Source organism: Lepidochelys kempii, chromosome 6 (assembly GCF_965140285.1).
Source record: "Lepidochelys kempii isolate rLepKem1 chromosome 6, rLepKem1.hap1, whole genome shotgun sequence".
In the NCBI taxonomy this organism is placed as follows: domain Eukaryota; kingdom Metazoa; phylum Chordata; order Testudines; family Cheloniidae; genus Lepidochelys; species Lepidochelys kempii.
The window spans coordinates 50,897,338-50,920,707 of record NC_136385.1 but is presented as its reverse complement, the minus strand read 5'-3'; the positions used below and the strand labels follow the sequence as shown (position 1 = coordinate 50,920,707).

The following is a 23,370-nucleotide window of genomic DNA, read 5'->3' as shown; positions in this document are numbered from 1 at the left end:
CAGCTAATAGTCCTTGAAATGGTATTTAATGCCAATCACTAATTTGGCAAAGAATAAGGAAAAATATTTCAAAATACATAAGAACCGTTACCAGGGACCTTGGTGGGGAACATGAGAGTTACAATATATTAGCGAATTCTGTGGCATAAACATTTTAAAAAGCATGAGCAAAGTATTAAATATAAAAGCAATATGTATATACCCCCCCATCCTCAAAAAAGCATCATGATTTGTAGTGTATTAAATCAGGTTTAATGACTATGGCATTAAGGCATAATCGGTTGACAATATTCTTTACTGCCTCAGCTCAACATAATTGGCTGGGAAAAGCCCATATCTGCCTTTGCACACTCCCCTCCACCAGCCGTCATCAATCATTTCTATGTTCGTGATGATGTCATCTGGATCGAAGGAAATCTCATCATCGCCCGCTGAGAAAAGAGTGGAAGAGGCAATGTGTTCAGTACTCTCACATGAAGTTCTACTTTGGTCAGCTTTTTCCTACATACTGGTATTTTTAGTAGCATTAAGTGATTTAAAAGGGAGTTATTCACAGAGGAGCCTTAGTAATGTTAGCTACCTTCCTCTCTCCAATGCACCAAACAAGGACATTTAAAACAGGATAAAAAATGTGATAATCAAAAGATTTATCTGAGCAACAGACTCCCTCCTCTTACTTGTTTTTAGTGGCAGCTTTCATCCTAAAAGGAGAACATTCAATTCTTATCTATTATAAGTTGGGTATGCCGTTAATTTTGTATAGTGACTGCTACCCATCACACCAAGGAAAACTTTCTATAACCATAATATTCATGTTACTCTTCAGCCCTGGCAGTCACTTAATATCTAACTGCTAGAGCTGGGCTTAATGTATTCTGGGTGGAGGATATGTATTATGCTAATATTACACTAGACAGAAAGTTATTCATAGGTTACAAAATTAAAAAGAACAAGACCCGCGCTTACCAGCCTGATAATCGTAAAGGGCAATGGCTGTAATTCCAAGTTCATTTTCATATTCATCATAAGTATTTTCTTCTAAAGAGTGTTAGAAAAGACAGACACATTAGAGAACTAAAACCACACTATGTATAGATAGAGCCCTCATTTATGAAAGTGTAATCTGGCACCCATCTTCCATATCCCCATTGTAATTTGGGCCACAGATTGAAGTAAGGAAAAAAACTAGCCAACTGTGTCAGTGTGTACCCAGAAGAGGCACAATTTTGGCAATATTTGCATAGGTTTTGATTGGTTTCTTTGATATTTTTATAACAAATTAGAAATTGAGATGGATGGGGAGGCTGTTATAGAAAGGAGCATGAGAGGGTAAAAATGAAGCCCCACAGCTTTAGTTCAGGAAAAGGTCTATAAAATGTGACTAGATCCAGGGACAAACTTTGAAGAGAAATTTCATTCTCGCATGGCCTTGGTGAGAGGGTAAGAGACAGGCAGCTTTGAATTAGTTTATGAAGAAATTTTGAGAAAAACAACAATACATTTACAAGATGAAAAAAGTACCATCCTGCACACCTTATATCACCCCCACCCCCAAAGTTACATGATGAAATAGGAACACACCCTTCCAATCTCTACTCTCCCGACCAGCAGATTTAACTTTCTAGGCTTAATGTCTCAGACTGCAAAGGTTAAAAGATGTGTCTGTTGCTTAATTCTAAAGGCAATTATTTGTTAGTAGGATTTTCAAGATGGCTGGCCAGCACTAGCTAAAATAAGCCTTTATTTGAAGTTCACCTTTGTATTTTTTTCCAAAGCCAATTTGTGTTACATGACATATGTAGAAGCAAGAGGATGGCTCTCTCTAAACTTCAGCTAAAAGCGGTCACTAGTTTGCCTTATAGTTAGTTCAACATTAAATCATGAATCTTATTTATTTTCAGCATTGGAAAAAAGGCCCACTCATTATAAAGGCAGGTCAATGTTCTTCTTTGCCATATTGCCCCTTTAATTTGATACCAGCACATTTAAATTAAAATTTAAAATGTTGTTAACTCAGATTATGTTGCTGCCCAAACCAGTGACAGGGACATATTAGCACAATTATTCACTGACTCACTACCTACCATTTGAAAGTACCAACTCAGAAATAAGAGCACTCTACCTGCTTGATAGAGGTCTCCTGCCCCTGCCACTTCATAAACTGTCTCTGGGTCATATTCTGACTCCCGCTGACTGACTGCTTCTTGGTAGTCTGACTCTTCAGCTTTGTAGCTAGATTCTGTCTCATGTACAGTTGAATATATTGTATTGGAATTCTTGTAGGTTGCATCTGACTCATATGAAGCTGCATCCTAGAAAAACAAAGATGAAACTTGTCAAGGTCACATAAGCAGCCCCTCAAGCAAGACGTCAATAGTGCAGAAGAGAAGTTCTTAGGTACTGCATTCAGCACTAGAATTCAAACTTTCCTTTGAAAATGGTAATATTCAATACTACATGACAACAATATGTACATGTGCAGGATTGTCTTGAGGTCACCCTAAGTATGATTAGAATCCAACAGAACAGCTCAGCTATTCTACAGATATCAAGTTAGTCTGCCATCACTGTTATGATTCCAGGAACTAGTGACACGATACCTTTAAATCTCTAGATACCATTACAACAAGTGCATTACAACTAAGCAGACACGTGTGTCTGTAATGTCAACAGGTCCATTGTGTAAATATGGTTATATTGCTAATAAATGGTGGCTTATGATACAAGACAAGTCTATTTCTCAAAATTAGACACTTTTTTGCTTGCATTTATATTTTTCTTATTTACAACAAAAACAATCACATTTTAATACTAGGAAGAATAAACATCTCTCACTTTATTTCAATTTTACCCTTTAGGCTGAACCCTAACATTAATTGTTGTAAGTACTCCATTTCCCACATTAACCCCTTATTAATATTTCAACAGGAGAGAATGGATACAAGGCTACCTATATATCTCCCTACATTGACACATCTAGCTTTAAAACCCAAACGCCATGACCCATTAAATAGAACTTCCTACAAGAAGGCAGCTTACCACTTTACTGGACATCATAACTTTATAGCAAAGCCATAAAAATTACGCACAAATATAAAGCCTATTCACTACTGAGATGTGTTTAGGACAAGCTACTAATTGAGATTTTAACTAACCTCATAAACTGGGCTTGAGGGCAGCTTCTCATCAGCTGGCTGTGGGGTGGGAGATGGAGGTGGAGTTTGTTTTTTGGCTTTCGCTTGTTCCTTTATCAAAAAGAAAAGTGATTAAATTCAGGATAACTTTGAACAGTGACTCCAGGCTAGTGAAGTAACAGCAGTGTGGGTGCAATGACCAGCATGCTCTTTAACTCTAGAAGGACTGGTGACAAAGGATGGGGTTTTTTTTACTTGAAAACACAGCATTTAACTAATTGCATAATTAAACCTGTGTGTTTTGTTTAGACTGGCCATAAGGTGTGTGAATAAATAGGGTGGATTAGAAGAAAAAGAGTAATTTATGTAGGTTATGTGTAGAATGTAAAGCGAGCACCTGATTCTGCTCTTTGGAATATTTGCATACGATCTGTAGGTTATTTGTATTCAGTATTTTAAAATCCATGAACCAGGCTTCAAATTGCATTTTAATTCAAGTGTAGGGAACTTGATACCACATGTTCTAGTTATAAAACTGACATGTCATTTTTGATGAGAAACAAACTTTTAAGCTTTTCCTAGAATGTTAACCAGCTGACAACACAACAGGCTTTGAATAGCTAGGACAGAACTAAATTTGCTACAATGCTGTGGCCTGAACTTCCATAAGGTTTCCACATGGTGTAAATAAAAGCAACACTACCACCGCATTCTGCCACATAGGATGCAACAATTTGGAGCTCCACACAGTCCACTGCATGTTATATTGCCCCTGATTCAGGTGCAATCTTCAGGCAAAAGGATGCATGAATCTTTTGGGTTAATTTTGGACCGAGGTAGGATATTAAAATACAGAAAGGTTAATATTACCATGATTTTAAAAAGTTAGGCATTGCCAGCTAGTTAGTATTTGCCTCTTTATCTGCAATACTCAGGAGTAACTGCCTGTGCCATTCAGCAACAGAAATTAACATGTCTGCCCTGTGTTTAATTCTTCTCACTAATGTAACAGACATTTTCAGGAGCATGCAGTACTCTGAGAATAGAAGTATGTGCTCTTTGCAGGGACACAGCCAATATCTTTTTTTTTTATGGCTCCCTTATGATAAAAACAGGGCATTTTTCACAATTTAAAAAAAAGGAAGGGTAAAGACAGGGAAATACTGTGTTTTTCAACTTTTTAGAAAAAATTAGGACTATCAAGCCCAGTCTTCCCTGTAAGACCTTCTGTAGAAATCCCAGCCTACAGCTGAAAGGCTTATACAGAAACCTTTGCTCCTCATTATTTGTCAAGAGGCTGAGTTAAACAAGTATAACCAACACACAAGGACAAGAGTCTTGAACATTGGCCCAGATTGAAGAACTCAACACACTGGTGCTGCGCTCTTATGAAAATCTGTCTGAGTGTGAACAAGTCTCCTCTTTCTTTGCAATTGCTCAGGTTTTAGTATCTTGGAGAGTCTTCTCAGGGAGTTCTATAGCAATAGGGAATCCAAGACCTGAAATGTATGATGCGTAGATGAAGCAAGCAGAAAAAAAAGTTGAGAAAAGTTAGAGGTGTTCTTTATGCACTACTAAGAAGCAAAATAATGGGAAAAAAAATTGTTTACAGTTCACCTTTAAGTTCTGTAATTATTATTTTATACATAATATTTTGTAGCATTAGATAGACTTCTTGCAGGGTAGCCCAAAAGAAAGGTTTCACAGATTCCCAGTCCTAGCTCTGCCATTGACTGTGTGATTTTGGGTAAGCTACTTAAACTGAGTGCCTCGGTTTCCTTACCTCTAAAAATGAAGTGGAGACACTGATATTCATCCACCTTTGAAAAATGCTTTATGTTCTTTGGATGAAAAGCACTGGAAAAGTGCCAAGCATTATACTACTTTAAATTGGTACAAGTGTAAAACAAGTGAAATTCTCTGTTTAAAGATAGCATTAGATACTTGCAACCTAAGTTAGCAGCCTCAAATGTCTAAGTACAGATTGAATTATAATGTTCTTTAAAATGGCTATGTGCTTCTCAGACTGTAGTTTAGATGCCAACAGTGTATTTGCTTTTCCATATAACATTTAAGATGCTTAAAATATGGTCTTGCCAAGCAGCCCAGAGCTGGGTTTCTGCCACCATAAATTGCTCTACACGAAGCTTGGATTAGAAAGCAACTTCTAGCATTTGAGACTAACAATTGTTAGAAATTGGCTGATTCAACATAGCATTTAAAGAAAAGCTTCCTGAACACCATCCTAACTAGAAGTAAAAGGAGCATGAGAGGGAAAACAAAACAAATCTCATGTAACCAACAAAAGCAGTGAGGTAATTAGCTGAAGCAGTCTAGATGGAGAGACCACCCTTTGACTGGAGACACAGGAGCGGGAGAATTCGCATTCATGCCCTATGAAACCTATACTGCAAAAAATCAGTTGTTCAACTGTGAATTAACGAGCCTATCTGCTATTATTGTATTTGACTATACGTACACCAGTTATATGTTTCTTTGTTTAGACATAGCTTGGGTTATGTAACAATAAATGAATTTATTTTGTGGTATTTTAAATCTCTCTTCCACACAGAACATAACACACCAATTTTTAGATGTTTTAAATCTATGCAGGGCTACACTGACCATCTTGGAGGCAGATGACCTCAGTCTATGGGAAACTGTGCAAGGTTCCCTCAGTCTAACTCACAATACCCCATAGAGATGAGATGGTAGTTCATTCTCTAGACCCATTCAATCCTTGGCATCTGTTGAAATTGTTAACAAGGATGGTTATATGTGTAACATGGTGCCCTGTCCCCTAAGAGACAAGACTGAGATCATCAACTCATTTCCTAGGAATGGCAACTACCAACCTTGCCTGGATTTCAGCCAGTGACCTCGATGTGAAAGAACATTTATTGCTAACACTCAAACCATCCAGTCTCATTAATAGGGGACAGTCATGACTACACTAAGTAGAACTTAGTTATTCAAAATTAAAAACCATGCACATTTCCAGCATCACTGTGTTCTATGAAGCATGTCGAGGTTAAGCAACATTATCTCCATTTCCAGTTCTAGGATTCCATTAGCTACTCAGAGGTTACTTTTATAGCTCTTGTGGGAGTCCAGCTGTGTGTATGGAGGTGCAGTTTGCTAGAAAGGGGCCCTGGCTCCCAGGTGAAGTGCTAGCACCAGGATACTTAAATGTCCAAGTCTAGCAAGAGAAAGAAAGGAGCATGTTTTCTAGAGGATATACCCTTCTCCTCTCCTACTCCACACTCAGAAACCACCAGAGTTTGCCCAGAAGGGCTCTGAATCTTACTTACTTCTAGTTTCCTTCTCGCCTCCTCCTGTTCTTGTTTCTCCTGGGCCATTCTTTGCGCTCTCTCAGCTTCTGCTTTCCTTCTGTCTTCCTGTTCCTTTTCCTTGGCTAGATTTTCAAAGTTAGCTCGGATGTTGCTTGTTTTATTATTCACTGTAACATTACAAATATTTTAAAAAAAAATTAAGATCAAAATGAAAAACAGAAAAAAGTGTTCTACTTGGACAGAATCTCTGCAAGGTGCCATACTGGAGTCAGTTTACAGCCAGATTTCATAGTGGGGGAACACACACTTCATGAGAGCTTCCCGTGTGCCATCCTTCTCTATTGATGGGAATCCCTGCAAGTCCCCCTACCCTTACCTCATGGCAGAGGCTCTGTGTCACCCATGTTCCACTCCCTCATACCATTGGATCCCATTCCTCTCTCACCCACCATGGCAGGGGCTCAGTGCCCTGCCAGGTCATCATTTCCCCCACCATACCCCTGTCAGGTCCCCATTTCCCCATCGCACCCATTCCAGGTCCATGTTCCCCTCTCTGAGGGCCCCATTTTTCCTTCCCCATCTCCATTTCCTCTGACTCTGGGTCCCCACTTCCATGCCAACCCACCCAATTTCTGCTTTCCTCATCAACCCTACTCTCCATCCCATTACGGGTTCCTGCTCCCCCAAATTGCCAAGACTGCTCCCCTTCCTTCCTCCAGGAGCCTGCTTCCTCACTGGCCCTAAGTCCTTTCCAGGTCACTGCTTCCTCCCGCCATCTGGTCCACTCCCCTGCTCCCACCACTCCCTGCTTCCCTCACCAGTACAGCCCCATTTCTCTGGACTGTTGTGCTTCCTGTCCCCAAATCCTGTTAGGCTCTTTTCTTATTTCTGTTAGAGTCCAGGCTACACTCTCCCCATGCAGCAAGTAGAGTGGCTGCCTCTGATATATGCAGATCGGGGTGGGCAAACTTTTTGGCCCAAGGGCCACATCTGGGTGGCGAAATTATATCCAGGGCCATGAATGTAGGGCTGGGGAAGGGAGTTGAGAGGGGGTGTGGGAGGGGATGTGGTGTGCAGGAAGGGGCTCAGGGCAAGGGGGTTGGAGTGCAGAGGGGTGCAGCAGGAGGCTCAGGGCAGGGTGTTGGGGTTACAGGAGGCACAGTAGGAAGGGGCTCAGGGAAAGGGATTGGGGTGCAGCAGAGGGCTCAGGGCAGGGGGTTGGGGTGCAGGTGCAGAAGAGGTTCAGGGTGTGGGGTGCAGCCCGGTGCTGCTTACCTCACGTGGCTCTGAGGTGGCAGCGGCACACAGCGGGGCTAAGGCAGGCTTCCTGCCTGCCTTGGCCCCGCACTGCTCCCGGAAGAGACCAGCATGTCCGGCAGCGGTTCCTGGGGGTGGCAGGCGGCTCTGCCGCATGCTGCCCTCATCTATGGGTACCACTCCCGAAGCTCCCACTGACTGCAGTTCCCCATTCTCAGCCAATGGGAGCCATGGGGGCAGTGCCTGCAGGCGAGAGCAGCACATGGAGCCCTCTGACCCCCCCCCTTACACCAGGGGCTGCAGGGACATGGTGCCGGCTGCTTCTGGGAGTGGTGCGGGGCTAGGACAGGCAGGGAGCCTGCCTTAGCTCCGCTGTGCCACGGGGCTGGCAATCTGACGGGCCGGACTGAAAGCCCTGAAGGGCCGGATCCGGCTCGCAGGCCGTAGTTTGCCCTCCCCTGATGTAAGTAGTAGCAGGAGGCACTTAAGATTCCTGGGATGTGGCATTTCAAAGTTACTGTATTACAGACATACTAACAAATGCCACTGAGTTGAGTGTAGAGCTTCGTATCTTTTGGCCAATTAATAGACATACACTGTTGTAGCAACATCCTCTTGGTATAAATTCAATGTGTTTTGGGGAGCTGAAGTGCAATTCGTTCTCTTGCCACCCCAAACATATGCTAACAATGCTAAAAAAAAGGAAGATTTCACTAAAGTAGTCTGACACAGACGTATAGTACCATCAGTACTAAAGCTTTTTAAGAGAGCTGTTTACATCTAAGTATCAGTTCTTAAGATTCTTTAAGCTCAGTTACTACAAGCCCTTCTTCTGCAACAACTTGGTTCAGCACTTAGCTTTTTGTCATATTTCAAAGTCTTGGCAGACAGACACAGCCCAGACATGGTATCTCAGCAGCTACACTGCCAATAGTCAAAATACATCTTAACCACACTCCTCTGCCCTTTCTTCTCCCTCCCCTACCATGTGAAGGAAAAGAAATATTCCCTGTTCCAAGATTCATTCAAAGCATAAGGCCCAGTCCCGCAAACCACCTCTGTTTGCATTTAATGTGTGTTCCACGCGCACAACAGGCTTGCAGGATCAGGCCCAGAGACTTCTGAGGACTTTAGTAGGACTCAGGCAGTGCAAAGCCTTTGTTCTGGTCCACTGCACAGGGGTGAATTTTGCCTAGGGCAACTGGACCCTTTTGTCACAATGCTCTGTTTGTTCCCTACTTGGAGTGCTGTCAAGGTGGCTGTGCAAACAATTCTGGTGTGAGTGTATTTAATTATTCCTGGGGAATTCTGCACCACTGCTCGTGCTCAGTAACATGTCCCCCCACAGATTCTCTTTGCTTCCCCACAGAAAAATGGTTTCTGTGGGGGAGCAAAGAGAGGCTGCACTAGTGCTCATTCACCCCTCCCTGGCAGTGCACGTGTGTCTATTCGGGCACCTGAAGCAGCCCAGGAAGAGGTAAATCACCACGGGGGTTAGACGGGACAATGGAGACTGGGTTCCTCCCTGCCCCCTCACTGAGCAGCCGGGGCTGGATCAAATCAACCCCCAGAAACCTCCCCCAACTGCAGGAAACTCTGCATTGTGGGAGGAGGGGGTTGGGTGCGAGGCAGGGGGTGAGGCACTACGGGAGGGGGATTGGGTGCTGGGGGGTCCAGATGCACTGCGGTAGCGGCTTCCCATAAAGTGACCCCCTCCCCAACTTCCTGGCCCCATTGCTCCTCAGCCTCACCCCTTGCATCAGGGCCCCCCCCTCGAACCCACCCCAAATCCCCCCGAGCCTCACTCCCTGCATCCGGAGCCCCCCACTCCCAGATCTCCACCCCACTGAGCCCCAACCAGCTGCACCTTGACCCCTACCCCACCAATCCCCACTCTCCCAGCACCCAGACCTCCCACTGATTCCCCCACACCCAGACCTTGCCCCACTGCACCCTAACCACTTTCACCTGGACTCCCCTGCAGAGTCCCATGCCCTAGCACCCAGACCCCCCCCAAGCTCCTGTGCATCCAGATTACACACACACACACACACACACACACACACATCCCGCCAAACTGTCTGCATCCAGATTGCACCACATAGAACCCTGGTACTCGAGGTAATTCTGAACCAAAAATTAAAAATTCTGCACATTTGTCAAAACAAAACAACATAATCACATCATTTTCAATTATTTTGGTAATTTATTTCAAAATACTTGTCAGCAAATAATTGAAAATACTGTGTTATTCTGACAAATAAAATGTGCAAAATTTTGTAGAATTTTAAAATATTGTGTGCCGAATTCTTAAACTTTTGGTGCAGAATTCCTTCAGGAGTAATAGTATTTGTGATACTTTGAGAACTAAAATTAACTCAACCCAGTGTTTGTGAAAGCAAATAAGATTGTTAAGTAAAGCCAGTCAATATTTATTCAGGCCAATATTTCTATGCAAGAAAGTGCCTTCTTTAGAGAGAAAGAAAGGCTCTCCTAGACAGCCTTCCAGAAGATTTGGAGAGGGGGAAGGAGAAAAGCAATTAGCTAACATGAAATGACATGCAACAGCAACATTACTTACCTTTGATCTTTGTAAGGCCTTGTCTAGATGAGAAAGTTGTGCTGGTTCAAGTCAGTTTAGAAACCAAACTTAGCCAACATAACCTACAGTTGATATAAATGACTTTCAAACTGAAACAGAACACCTTCACAAGAAGTTGCACCGAATTTAATTAAGTCCATTTCTAAACTAATTTAATCAGTACAATTTTCTCATGTAGACAAAGCCTAAGTTGTCTAGCCCATTCTAGAAAAGCTTAGCACAGTCTCAGCCTGTGTGAGAATCAAGGAGATGCTTTTTAGTTTCTTGGTACTGTTTTTTCTCCCTCACAAAGAAACAATGTATTGTTTAAATGCAACTCTAATTTGGACTCAAATGTTAATACTGAGGGGGGAAATGAGTGTCACCTGTCACTCAGAGAGGAGACTTTACAGTCAATGAGTAAAATAAGGCATATGTGGGTGCTACTGACCTGCCAAGGTCACAAAAAGGAAGCTTGGATTCTTACTCATTGGTACCAAAGGGGGTGAAATAACCTTAGGGGTGCCAGAGTAAGGTGACCCACCTTCTACAGCCCATGAGAGAAACATAAAAAGGGGATTCTGTAATCAAGAATATAATCTTACCAGCTTCTACTGGCTTGGTCTTCTGATAAGTTGATGACAGTTTCTCAATATCTTCAAAAGTCGATGCATTCTACCAGAAATGAGAAAGTATCAACTACTACACAAAGCAGCACCAGTTCTCTCTTCACATGCTCATTCAGTAAACAAGACAGCACCCACCTGCATGATCTTCTGCTGCAACATTCTAAATCAGGACTTCTACCTCCAAGGTTTATTAATTATTATTTTTAAAGCCCACTACATTTTTGGGACTAAAACATGAAAAAGGGAATTAATTCTTTCAATACACCACACTATTTAGGGCTAACCTTCATTCAGAGACACGTCACACTAGATTCCTATTAACACTAATTTTATTACTGATTAATCTCATTTATATATTGATGAGTCATAAGAGTAGGAGACAGGGAAATTTGCTGAATGCTTGTTGTTCTGAATACAAAATAATCTTTCAGTCTGTATAACAGAAAGGTTTCTACCAAGATAAAACATCCAGCCTAAAACATAAAAAATAACTAAAAGCAAACCCTAAACAGAGAGGTAGTTTTGAGATAGGTGTTTAAATAAATTAAAGAGTTCCCTCAGTTAAAGATTTCCTGATGTTTGGAATCATGGGTAAGACAATACACCGATAAAGTAGAAGAATTTGAAGCTTTCATACTTCTGTAAGTTAACAGATAGGTTTATTTAGTGTGGTAACCAGGTCTGTATACAGACCTTCATCTTTTAAACTTGTGAAATAAAGCAGTATTTTTGAAAGTTTACATAAAAGACTAAAGTTAGAATTGTGGGTTCTGATGAAATTCTATCCGGGGTGTATTAGACAGAGCTACTTTTAGTTTGTGGAGTGGGTAAATGACTATTCAAACAGTTCGGTGTGCTACTTACTGCAGCAGGATGATGAAACATAGCAATATCCCTTTAAATTATAAATGGACAAATGAGGTAAACACAGAGGCAACTATTTTTAATTAGTTGAGAGGACATTCACAAGGTGTAAGATGAGGTACTGTCTGGTGGTTAGAAGAGAAGACTGGCCAGCTAGATTTCAGGGTTATATTTCTTAATTCTGCTCCTCTCTGAGTGGGAATTTCACTGTCACTTAAGTCCTGTGTTTTAATTTCCCCCCTGAATATAATGGCCTTTGTAAAATCACAATAATCACCAATAATCACCTTTGTAAAATGCTTTGAGATCCTCAGATGAAAGGCGCTATATACCATAAAGAATTGGAGAGGAGAATTCCCTAAGCAGGATACAAGTATAGAGATCAGAGCACTACAAATCCAGCCTCACTAATAATGGTGGAATTTTAAACCAATCGCCAGACTACTGAATTCATGATCATTTCAAACAATTTACCTTATCCATTCGATCCTTTTGTACTCCATACTTTCCACCAAACCCTTTTGAATAATCTAAAAAACAGGACAAAGAGGTCACAGTAGGCAGGTTTAATCTTTTCCCTTTTTTAAGGTCTGTTAAATGCAAATGGCCATTTCAAAAAGCAGCTACATGCAGAATTCCAAAGAAAATGCAACTTGTTTTTGATGCAAATCAGAATATATATAAACATATCTATCTACAGAAGCCTCTTCATATACCAGCAGGCAAGAAAGATGTCGTGAGCTATGTGCATGCTTTTCACATCCTTTTAGTGAAAGTTAAGCGAATAATTGCTATGTTGACAGGAACCAAGCAAAAAATAAGGGATGGCCCCTCACGGTACACCACTTCTAGAGCACAGTCTTTCACAGTACTAACTGTTATTTCCTGTAGTATAGGTCATATTACCCAAGTTATTTTCCTTTGTTCAGAGTAGTGTGCTATCAAGTTTGCAGTAACACTTGTCAGGGCACAAGTGTCACTTAAATACTTTTTATTTGCATGGCATTCATTGAATTGATCAAGTAAAGACACACGGCTGCCAAATTCACGTTTTCTGCTATTTCAGTATTGATCCAAGGTTCATGCAAAATTAAGACAGGTGTTCCATGTATCTGCAATGGGAATGTGTCATGTAGTTCCCTTTTGCCTTATTTTAAAAATGAACAGTTACCATTTAAATGAAGAGTGCTCGAAGGTCTGTGCCTTGGAAAACTGACTTACAACTTCTTCCTTTGCTCCCATTCCCAAAATATAGGGTCCACTAATCAGTGACTTTGTGTGTGTATATTTGAACTCCTCCTAAAGCTATCCTAGACTTCAAATGTTTGGAACTAGATCACGACAGTACGTAAAATACTGGCTGCTGTTAGAAATAGCCGGCAAGCTATCTTCCTCTTTAGTGTGTATTGTCAATCAGAATAAATGCATGGCTTTATTAACCACCTTTATAAATTGCAATTATACTATTCTGATTTAGGGTTTCCAAAAGACTCTACACTATCAGACTTCTCTCTTAAGATGTCAGCAGAAAATAGAACTTGTAGTTCTTACCTGAATTATCCCACAATGAACAAAGGCAGCTTTATAACATGCTATACTTTACTACTACACCTCTACCCCGATAGAACGCGGTCCTCAGGAGCCAAAAAATCTTACCGTGTTATAGGTGAAACCGTATTATATCGAACTTGCTTTGGCCTCGAGCATTTCCGTTATTAATAATCACTTCCCACCCCCTGACTGACCCCTCAGAACCCCTGACCCATCCAACCCCCCCACTCCTTGTCCCCTGACTGCCCCTTCTAGAGACCCCCCTGCCCCTAACCACCCCACCCCCTATCTAAGCCCCCCCGCTCCTTGTCCCCTGACTGCCCCCTCCTGAGATGCCCCCGTCCCTAATCACTCCTAGACCCCATCCCCAACCCAACCCCCCTGCTCCCTGTCCCCTGACTGCCCCCCCAAGACCCTCTGCCCCTTATTCAACCCCTTGGCCCCGGCCTGGCACCCTTAACATACCGCTCAGAGCAGCGTGTCGGTAGACATGCTGACACGCTGATCTGCCGGAGCACGCAGCCCCGCCCCCCCAGAGCGCTGCTTTGCCGCGTTATATCCAAATTCGTGTTATATTGGAGTAGATGTGTATTTCAACTAAGGCAAAGGGTTACATTTGGACTTTTAAGCTGGTGTGATTGAATGCTGGTGTAGAGCCATGAACTAAATATTGGAAATCTGGCTTCTATTTTATTAGCTGCAGCATTTGGAATTTTATGAACCCATATCCTTAATATAGGCTTGTTATGAGATCATGTTTAACATCTCATTTTAAGGAAATAGCCTGATGTTGCTAGATAACATGGGGATAGAAATTTAAGAGAATGTCTTCTTTAGATTACTTATGGCAAACATCAGTCTTTTTACATGACTATTTAAAGTCTGTGTTAGAAGCGACTGCACTAGGAAAGTTACAACTGGAGACTGTGCCTTGTTGAGACTCATGCTTCACTAGTTTCTCCTTGTATTCAAACCCCACAGCAGATGCGTCCTGCCTCTCTGTTTGAACATGGAATTTCCCTCCAAAACCACTCTTATAATCTGAAAAAGCCACATGTAATAAGGAAGGGGAAAAAGGAACAGATAAGTTTAGTTAGAAACAATAAAAAAAACATAACCGTAAGCAGCAATTCTGATGAATCAGGAGTACTTTTAGAAGAATCTGAACACTCATTTTTAAGTGTATATTCAGAATGTGAACAATTCCACTTGGGATTAGGAAGAGGCCAGCTCCACTTAATATTAACAGGAATATAAGAGAGACAATTCCATGTTCTTAGCTGTATTTTGCAGCTCTTCCAATACTGCAGACAACACTTCTCTGCACAACTGCTTATACTGTAAACATGCACTCGGATATTAAAATATGTTCATGATCAGATTGTGTGTGTATTCATAGGTACTCAAAAGAAAAATATAATATGTGAGTAGGACAATATTTAGGAGCAAATTAAGTTTATTTCATGGATACCATCACCATTTGTACTTTATAGCCCTGCTTTGAAAGGAATACAGATCAGGAGGAAAAAATCCTAAAGTTATTCCTATTTGGCACCGTCAGAAATAAGGAATGTTCTTGCTACTGCTCTACAGGGAAAAAAAAAAAAATCTGTGTTCTGAACTGCTCCATTCATTGATAGCTGTTCTGGCACAGCCATTTTGATGTAAGGTGCTAAGATGAGGGCACAGATCATCCCTTCTCAAAGGAAATACCACAGGAAGTGGCAAAGGGAAAAGATGAGATCCCCTTTCAGCGTGGGAGCAGCACAGACTGATCCACTGTGGAAAAGACTATGGCTGCAGACCTTCCCATCTTCATGGAGGCCATGAAAATCTGGATGAGAAGGAAGAGGTCAGAATCACTGATGCTGAGTTTCTACCTCCTGCAGGTATGGGAGGGGAGACAGGGCAAGGAAGAGGAAAATAGTTTGAGTACAGTGAGCAGAATTTGTCCATGAATATGAACTGGCAGTTTACATAATACAGGAATCAATTCTGACAGGCTGGCTTCCAGAATTTCACTGAAAAAAAAATCAAGAATCCAAGCTAAGTGCAGATTCATAAGGCTATTTCAACGTATCTCCCAGCACTCTGAGTCAATATTTTCAGTGGCACTCAATACCAGTCATGATTTGTTAAAGGGTTGTAAAGACATTCCACCAACTGCAACACAGTAACATTTCAAACATGGAGAAGCAACTACCATAGCAACTACTACTATGAAACAGTTTTACCAGAGCTGCAGAGAAAATAAACTGTAACATGAACCAGAAGTGTGTTAATAGTGTAGTTAAGAAGTTTAACTCAAATATACCTTTCTGGGATTCGTGCAGTTGCACTTTCTCCTGATGATCCCAACCAAGTGCACATTTGTCCTGTCTGTCTTTCTGTACACCAAACTTGCCTCCAAATCCTTTCACATAATCTATGTACATAAAATTCCACAAGCCATTAGTGTGATTGTTACAGATAACATTTTGAACAAAATAGTGATATTATAGATGGGACTTTATCCCCTAGTATTTCATTAATGGTACTGAATTATTTTCATGGTCCATTTCCCCCTGCCAAGTCATCTCTTTAATGGGGGAAACAGCTATCCAAAAAACTAATGTAAGTCAGAAAGTGCAGAATAGCCCACCCACATTATACTCTGATTTACCCTGTAGTAAGTGTCTCAACATTCACAGAATAGCTACATGGCAAGTAAGAAAAGGACAATTCTGATGCATGCAGCACACCATCTCTACACTACCAAAAAACATACTATGATATGGTTCTTTATCCAGATATCATTATTATTGCTGTTTATTAGTTACAAAGGTCCCAGTCATGCAATCTGATCTGCATCTGAAGACCATCGTGTCCTATTGATGTCTGTGGAACTCCACATGCATATCAAAGTCCTCCCATATGGATCAGATTGCAAGATTGGGGATGGATTTTGCAGTTACATACTTTCTAGTTTAAAAAAAGTCTCACTGGCAAGAATGCTGATATTTTACCAGTAGACCTCCCAGCTTTGAAATTCTCACCCTTACTTAAGAGTGTTAGACTCAACCCATGCAAACTTTTATGTAATAAAGTTTAATAAAAACCTTTCTGTGATTCATGTTTCTCTGTTTTGCCTTGATATTCAAAGCCAACTGCACTTTTGTCCACTTTGTCCTTGTCAACTCCATATTTACCACCAAAGCCTCTGGAATAATCTGGAGACAGAGTAAACACAGTTTTATTTACAAATGTACAGTAACAAGACACTATTAAGACAAGACTGCTTTAACCATAGCCACTTGTTTTAAATTATGTATTAGAAGAATACTGACATCCCTGGCTAATCTAGATCCAGGATATTAAGTCTTAAATTCTTCAGAACGTATCACCTAACATTTTCCCCTTAAGCAGGGGAAAACAAAACAGCAGTGTAAAAGCTAGCCAAAGCACTGAACGATGTGAGTAACTTTAATCTTTCAAAGAGTTCAGTGATAACTAGGCATTGAAACAGTGAAATTACAATGGAATTCTAAGGATACATCAAGAGCAGTATGGTTGCCTTTTTTATTACTTCATGTGATAATGTGATGCAAATACATTATTTAGCACTGGTCAGAAAATGGGAAGATTTTGAGAAAAATAGGTGTCCCTTTGTTTGCTAAAAAATTTCAAAACTCTTTTTTTTTTTTAAACAAACAAACTTTTTTTTTTTTTACACCAGCTATAACAACACTACATGAACTTTAGAAATCTCTAAGTGTTACCTTCATATTAGTAAAATTTACATTTTAACTATCAGGTGATTTTGTTAGAAATACCTCACGGCTGTGTTTGAGCATTTAAGGGTTTAATATTAGATTGGTCAAAAAATTTCAAAGTTGCCAGAAGTTTTTTTTTTTGCAAAAAGGTTGTTGATCAGCTCTGGTTACAATGTAATTGAAACTCGACCTCGCCTTGTGCTAGGCAAACTAAAGTATATGGTTTAAAGTTCTCCTTCAAGAAGAAAAAGTTTTCAGTAACCTTTATGACTTATCTAGTGTACATAACGATACAAAAAAAAAATCTATCAATATTTACCAAAATGAAATAGTTTACAAGACCGTTCCTGGTAAATGCACCCGCATCACATCAAAAATAGAACAAAAACATGTATGTTGACTAACCTTTCTGAGATTCATGCTTCTCTGTTTTACCCTGGTAATCGAAGCCCACTGCACTCTTGTCTACTCTGTCGGCCTGCACTCCATATTTACCACCAAAACCACTTGAGTAATCTGAGTCCAGAGAACAAAGCACAATCAAACATATGAACTCACCATGTGTCATTGTCAATGTTGCAATGCAGAAATCCAGCATAATATCTCAGTTTCAAAATAGCTACTAGCCCACAAAATAAAATGTACAAACACAACAAGCAGAATTTAGCATAGTATTACGGCTCATGATGTCACATGTATGTGTCAGTGTTCCCTATTTGTAAATCTGGATGCTGTTAAAACTTCTGCCTAAAGTAATTTTGTGTTTAAATTAAGCTAGTGGAACCATTCATGGGTTCTGCTAGGGTTTAGTCTGCCCTTTCATTGATAGTTGTCCAAAACACAAGAACCATTTATTCCATTAATATTAACCATATTAAAATCCCCTCCCCACCAGCAAGAGATTAAATGCAAGCCTATACTCTTATTTTGATTTCTAGCATTTTTTTAAACATTAGTATGATCTTACTCCTCCACTTCCTGTCATGTAGGCAGGAGAGGGCTTGGGGTGAAGATCATCACTACAAGGAGAAGGAAGGGGCACAGAATAGCAAGGCTCTGCTATGGCCCATTCTCCACTAGCATATAGTCCTTGTGGGAACTGGCATAGGTTAAAGCTGCCGCTGGGGGTTTAACTTCACCAGGGACAGGTGGCTGAAATCTAGGGAGCAGTGGCCTCTCCAGGGAGCCCAGTCTAAAATATTTTGGGGGTGGGGAACAAAGGACAAGTCAGATCCTCGAAGACAAACAGAGTATTTCATTTTGTTAAGGCCAATCGAGTAGTTTTTGAGTCCACTTACTACAAGAGAGTAGTAAATCATTTTGGACACAGAATAACTGGATAACTGACAATGCAGGTTGAGGCCCCATTGTGCTAGGCACCTTACAAACAGTGTTTCCTCAACAGTTTCATATACAAGCTATTGTAGTACAGTCTTACAACAAGCAGCTAATATTGATAAAAGTTATTTATTTACATACACACATTCACCTCAACACGTTACCTTTTTGAGAGGCATGCTTCTCTGTTTTCCCCTGGTATTCAAAACCCACAGCAGACTGTAGGAGAAATAATAGTTATAAGCATTTCTAAAAAAAAAAAAGTCCAACATTAGTAGCACAATAGTCTGCTTCAACAGAAAAATACTCAGCATAAAAGAAATCAGAGCTTAGTGATGCTCTAACCCTCTTGGTTCTGGAGCATAAGTGTCTGTTTAGATTTCTGGGCCAAAATCCTCAAAACATTAGAGAAGAACAGATCCATTAAGCTATCTTTCTCAGCCACTGCCAAAGCAGATTGTTCCCTGAAGTACATTAGGGTCTTGCCAGGTTTAGTGATTCAGTACAATAGAGCTTCCACCACTTTCAGTGGGAGGTTATTGTACCAGTCTTGGAAAGTTTCCCCACTTTGATAGTCAGCCTAGTGGTTCAGTTTGCTAGGCACCCCAAACCATGCTAAATTCCTTCACTACCTGGTGTTCATCTTTCAGTTCACATAAACTTATGTGCCTTGGCTCACTGGCAAGTTTTTAATCTTTTCCTTCAAATCGGGCCATCCTCCAACTTAATTGTGGGGGAAGAATTTTTGCTTCTTAAGAAAGTATTAATATCCATAATAACCAAAGCCAATTTACTGATATGCACAGAGTGCAGTGCTAAAAATGAGGGACAGCGATGTTTACACCTAGCAGTAGCAGTTTTTAGCGTGATAAAACCAATACCTTATATAAACTGATGAACGCAACTGCTGTAAGTAATTGCAATACTGTAGGAAATTACTTACCTGGTCAACTCTATCCATTTGTACTCCAAACTTGCCTCCAAAACCTCTTACTGAGTCCACTTGGGAGCAGTGTTTAGAAAGCTTAGATTGATATTCATGGCCAACAGCTGACTGAAAGAAGTTAGAAATCCAAAAGTGGATTACTGCATTTAACAAAAATGGTAACACACTACACTTACTAAGTCTGAAAACAAAAGGTTTGAGAGTAGGCACCACCTAGAGGCCTGTTTATAATTTATGTGGCTCTTTAGACATGCAACTTGTCAGCATTAGTAGCAGTTGCACAGTGAAAGCCATGCATGTTAAGGGTCCAATTCTGCAAAATACCCACGTAAAGATTTCTCATAGGAATAAGAATCTGTAGGATTGAGTCACCAAGTTGTCAATATAGTCCTAGGAAAGAAAGTGATCAAAATCCCAGGAAAGAGTCTGGCAACACTGACTATATACTTGGTGTGTGTGTGTTTTTTTACTCAGGATTTATAAATTAAATTTATAAACTACAGAGATGGTAAAAGGAAAGATACTGAATCAAATCCTATTGCCATGATCCAAGGGAGGCCTCACTTCTAATAAAATACAAGGAGTGATAATGGTGTATGCAGCTATCGACCATACACAGTAGAAAAATCATCACTACAAACTTAAACACAAGATACTTCTTGGACAAAAGAAACTTAGTAGAATTCTGCAAGTTTAAAGCAAAAGGCTAACATCAAAGGGTGCCTAGACTGAATGCAGCATTCACATCCACCAGACATTAAATTTATCATTGGATAGCAAGAAAATTATTCAAATACAGGCTATGATGTGGTATTAAATTAAAAAAAACAAAAACCAAAAAACAAGAATTCTCATAGCCTAAAAGAAATAATCATTAATTTAGGAAAACAGGAATGACAGTTCTGGAAGATAACACCATCCACTGATCCAAAAGTTACGCAGATAGAAAATGTACTCTCTCGTATACTATGTTAATTCTAGCTAAATGTCATTAGCTGCCTCAGACCACTAGTTTACTATTTGAGCCCCATGCAACTTGAACAACAAAATATGTTTCTAGGAACACTATGCTTATTTCACTTTATTCCACAATCACTTCATTACACTTTGGCAAGGAATTTTTTAAACCAGAGAGAGAGAAAAGTAATCTGACTCTATTTACAAACAACACACAGTTATCACAAATTCCTGTCTTTGCAAGCAGACAATTTCAAACAGAAAACAGATATCTGCTAAAAGACTAATGGTAATCACTGAAGTAAAATCAAAATAATTTCCATTGCAGTAGAAAAGTAGGCAGCTAATTGTTGAAAGGTATTTGATTACTAGTGTAAACATTAAAACTAATAAGAAAAGGAGTACTTGTGGCACCTTAGAGACTAACCAATTTATTAGAGCATAAGCTTTCGTGAGCTACAGCTCACTTCCTCAGATGCATATCGTGGAAACCGCAGCAGGCTTTATATATACACAGAGAATATGAAACAATACCTCCTCCCACCCCACTGTCCTGCTGGTAATAGCTTATCTAAAGTGATCATCAGGTGGGCCATTTCCAGCACAAATCCAGGTTTTCTCACCCTCCACCCCCCCACACAAATTCACTCTCCTGCTGGTGATAGCCCATCCAAAGTGACAACTCTTTACACAATGTGCATGACAATCAAATTGGGCTATTTCCTGCACAAATCCAGGTTTTCTCACATCCCCCCCCACCCCCATACACACACAAACTCACTCTCCTGAGGGAGAGTGGGGGGGGGGGATGTGAGAAAACCTGGATTTGTGCAGGAAATAGCCCAATTTGATTGTCATGCACATTGTGTAAAGAGTTGTCACTTTGGATGGGCTATCACCAGCAGGAGAGTGAATTTGTGTGGGGGGGTGGAGGGTGAGAAAACCTGGATTTGTGCTGGAAATGGCCCACCTGATGATCACTTTAGATAAGCTATTACCAGCAGGACAGTGGGGTGGGAGGAGGTATTGTTTCATATTCTCTGTGTATATATAAAGCCTGCTGCGGTTTCCACGATATGCATCTGAGGAAGTGAGCTGTAGCTCACGAAAGCTTATGCTCTAATAAATTGGTTAGTCTCTAAGGTGCCACAAGTACTCCTTTTCTTTTTGCGAATACAGACTAACATGGCTGTTACTCTGAAACCTGTCATTAAAACTAATATAATTGAAGTTGGTTCCCATGATCATTGGCACATTTCTGTTTTATGGTACAGAAAGCTAGAGTTATGGTTGTAAACAACTTCTGGCTAGGGCTATCGTTTCCATGAATATTTCAGTTAAGTATGCTACAGGAAGCTGCTAGACATTCTTTCTTTCCCGAAGTCTATATCAGAATAAAGAGATGACTCTTACCACTTCCCCACCATTTGCTTTTCAAGTTATCACTGTTATACAGTACAAAATGGCAAGTGACAGTACAAAGCACATTACATCTCTTATCAGTCAACAGCTTTTCCAAAGCCTGGTTTCATGACCATTTCACGGCTTAATGTTTTTTCCCCCCCTTCCCTTCTGTTCCAATCAGTCACTGGAACATGAGCCAGGCATAACATCTTAAAGTACAATTATGTCACACTGAATTACAAAGGAGCCGGGAGTAATCTTCAAATAAGACAAGATGGTATGAAATTACACACTGGAAAGTGCATCTTACTCTAGTTACTGATAAAGCTTCAAATTTGCACTAATATAGTACTAGTATAACCCCCAAACTCTGCACTCTGTGTCCAAACTGAATAATTTGGTCAGACACTGGAAAATGTGACAAGTGTGCCTATGCTGAGTGAGAGGGCTCTGCAATTATTAGTCCAATCTAATGGCTGGAGCTGCTGCCACAGCCCTTCCACAACTCCTCTCCACGAATGAAAAGTCTGCTGCACATGGCTCTGCCAAAGATTGAGGAGCTGAGTTCTGTGGCATAGATCCCTAGCTCTGGCTCACAGCATATTGTCCAATGCAGTGGAATGGCAATGGTTCCGCTGCATCAAGCCCCTCTGTACCCATGGATCTGTAGATGAGTGGGGGGAGGCAGAGAATTGGTTTTGATTCAAGTGAACATAACCTTATATCAGCAGAACCCTGGCAGCTATATAATACTTGTGCTTTAGTTTTTGATGGTTTTGAGAACAATCTGCACTGAACATTTTGGCCATTGAGGAATGCTTATTTTTCATTCTCAGCCTACTGGGATACGCAAAAAATACTAAAAACCTTGATTCCCAAATCAGCATCTTTCTCTGCAGAATACAGTATTGCTTTAATATCTCTGGCAGACATATATGGAGTACACTGGACTTTTAAATTCAACTGACCATCCCTGATACAATAGGAAGATGTTAGGTGGAGTTCCATACTGGAATTCTCAAATATCTTATTAAATGAATCACCTGGGCTCAAAGTTCTACCATCTACTCTGTCCAGAGAAGCATTTGGGCAACTGGCCTGAAAATTGTATGGGAACATGTTATCACTGAAACACATATACATTTCTTAACACTTACCCAAGCTGCTTCCATGAGTCAAGATGACTGATAATACAATACAAAAATGAGATATGCACAGCCCATACCAGAATCCAATAGACTGCATTTTGCAATCAGCCTTGCTTTGGGAAGTTTGCTGCTGATTCAGAGAGCCACTAATAGGAGTGTCCCAAGTTGAAATCCTTGTGAAATGAGCAGTTCAGTACTGGCATAAAACATAAAACTGGACTCTTTTTTAAATGAGCACAAGGTCACCAGAAGCCTTGGCTAGCTAAGCAAAAGGTGAGTTTTGAAAATACCTCCAGTTGCAAAGAATTATATTCTCAAAACAGAGAGGTGAAGCTTTGCTGAACATAATATTCTGAAGCAATTGTCCACTTACAAAATGTGGAAATTATGAATCTGAATATAATAAAGATGTTGCCAATTTCTGCATGTCAACTCTGATTTATATGTAGGTTAGATACTTCTTTATAATTCTGACCAACCCAGTATGTCTCTTTCATGTAGCTTGTTGATAACGTG

General features: G+C 40.5%; 1 protein-coding gene across 4 annotated transcripts in view; it reads right to left on the bottom strand.

Annotated features, from left to right (window-relative positions):
* Positions 1-229: 229 nt before the first annotated feature.
* CTTN (cortactin) overlaps positions 230-23,370 on the bottom strand; it is a 35,154-nt gene continuing 12,013 nt past the window's right edge. For 2 of the 4 annotated variants that reach the window (XM_073347886.2, XM_073347887.1), the window contains exons 5-16: positions 19,343-19,453; positions 18,564-18,618; positions 17,467-17,577; positions 16,408-16,518; positions 15,624-15,734; positions 12,233-12,288; positions 10,871-10,940; positions 6,446-6,594; positions 3,156-3,245; positions 2,123-2,312; positions 967-1,038; positions 230-431 (exon numbers count right to left, since the gene is read on the bottom strand). In XM_073347886.2, the coding sequence (XP_073203987.1) occupies positions 295-431; positions 967-1,038; positions 2,123-2,312; positions 3,156-3,245; positions 6,446-6,594; positions 10,871-10,940; positions 12,233-12,288; positions 15,624-15,734; positions 16,408-16,518; positions 17,467-17,577; positions 18,564-18,618; positions 19,343-19,453 (1,263 nt within the window). In that variant the 3' untranslated portion in view covers positions 230-294. Of the gene's footprint in view, positions 432-966; positions 1,039-2,122; positions 2,313-3,155; positions 3,246-6,445; positions 6,595-10,870; positions 10,941-12,232; positions 12,289-14,239; positions 14,351-15,623; positions 15,735-16,407; positions 16,519-17,466; positions 17,578-18,563; positions 18,619-19,342; positions 19,454-23,370 lie in introns of all 4 variants that reach the window. The other 2 variants (XM_073347889.1, XM_073347888.1) reach the window with 2 other exon arrangements.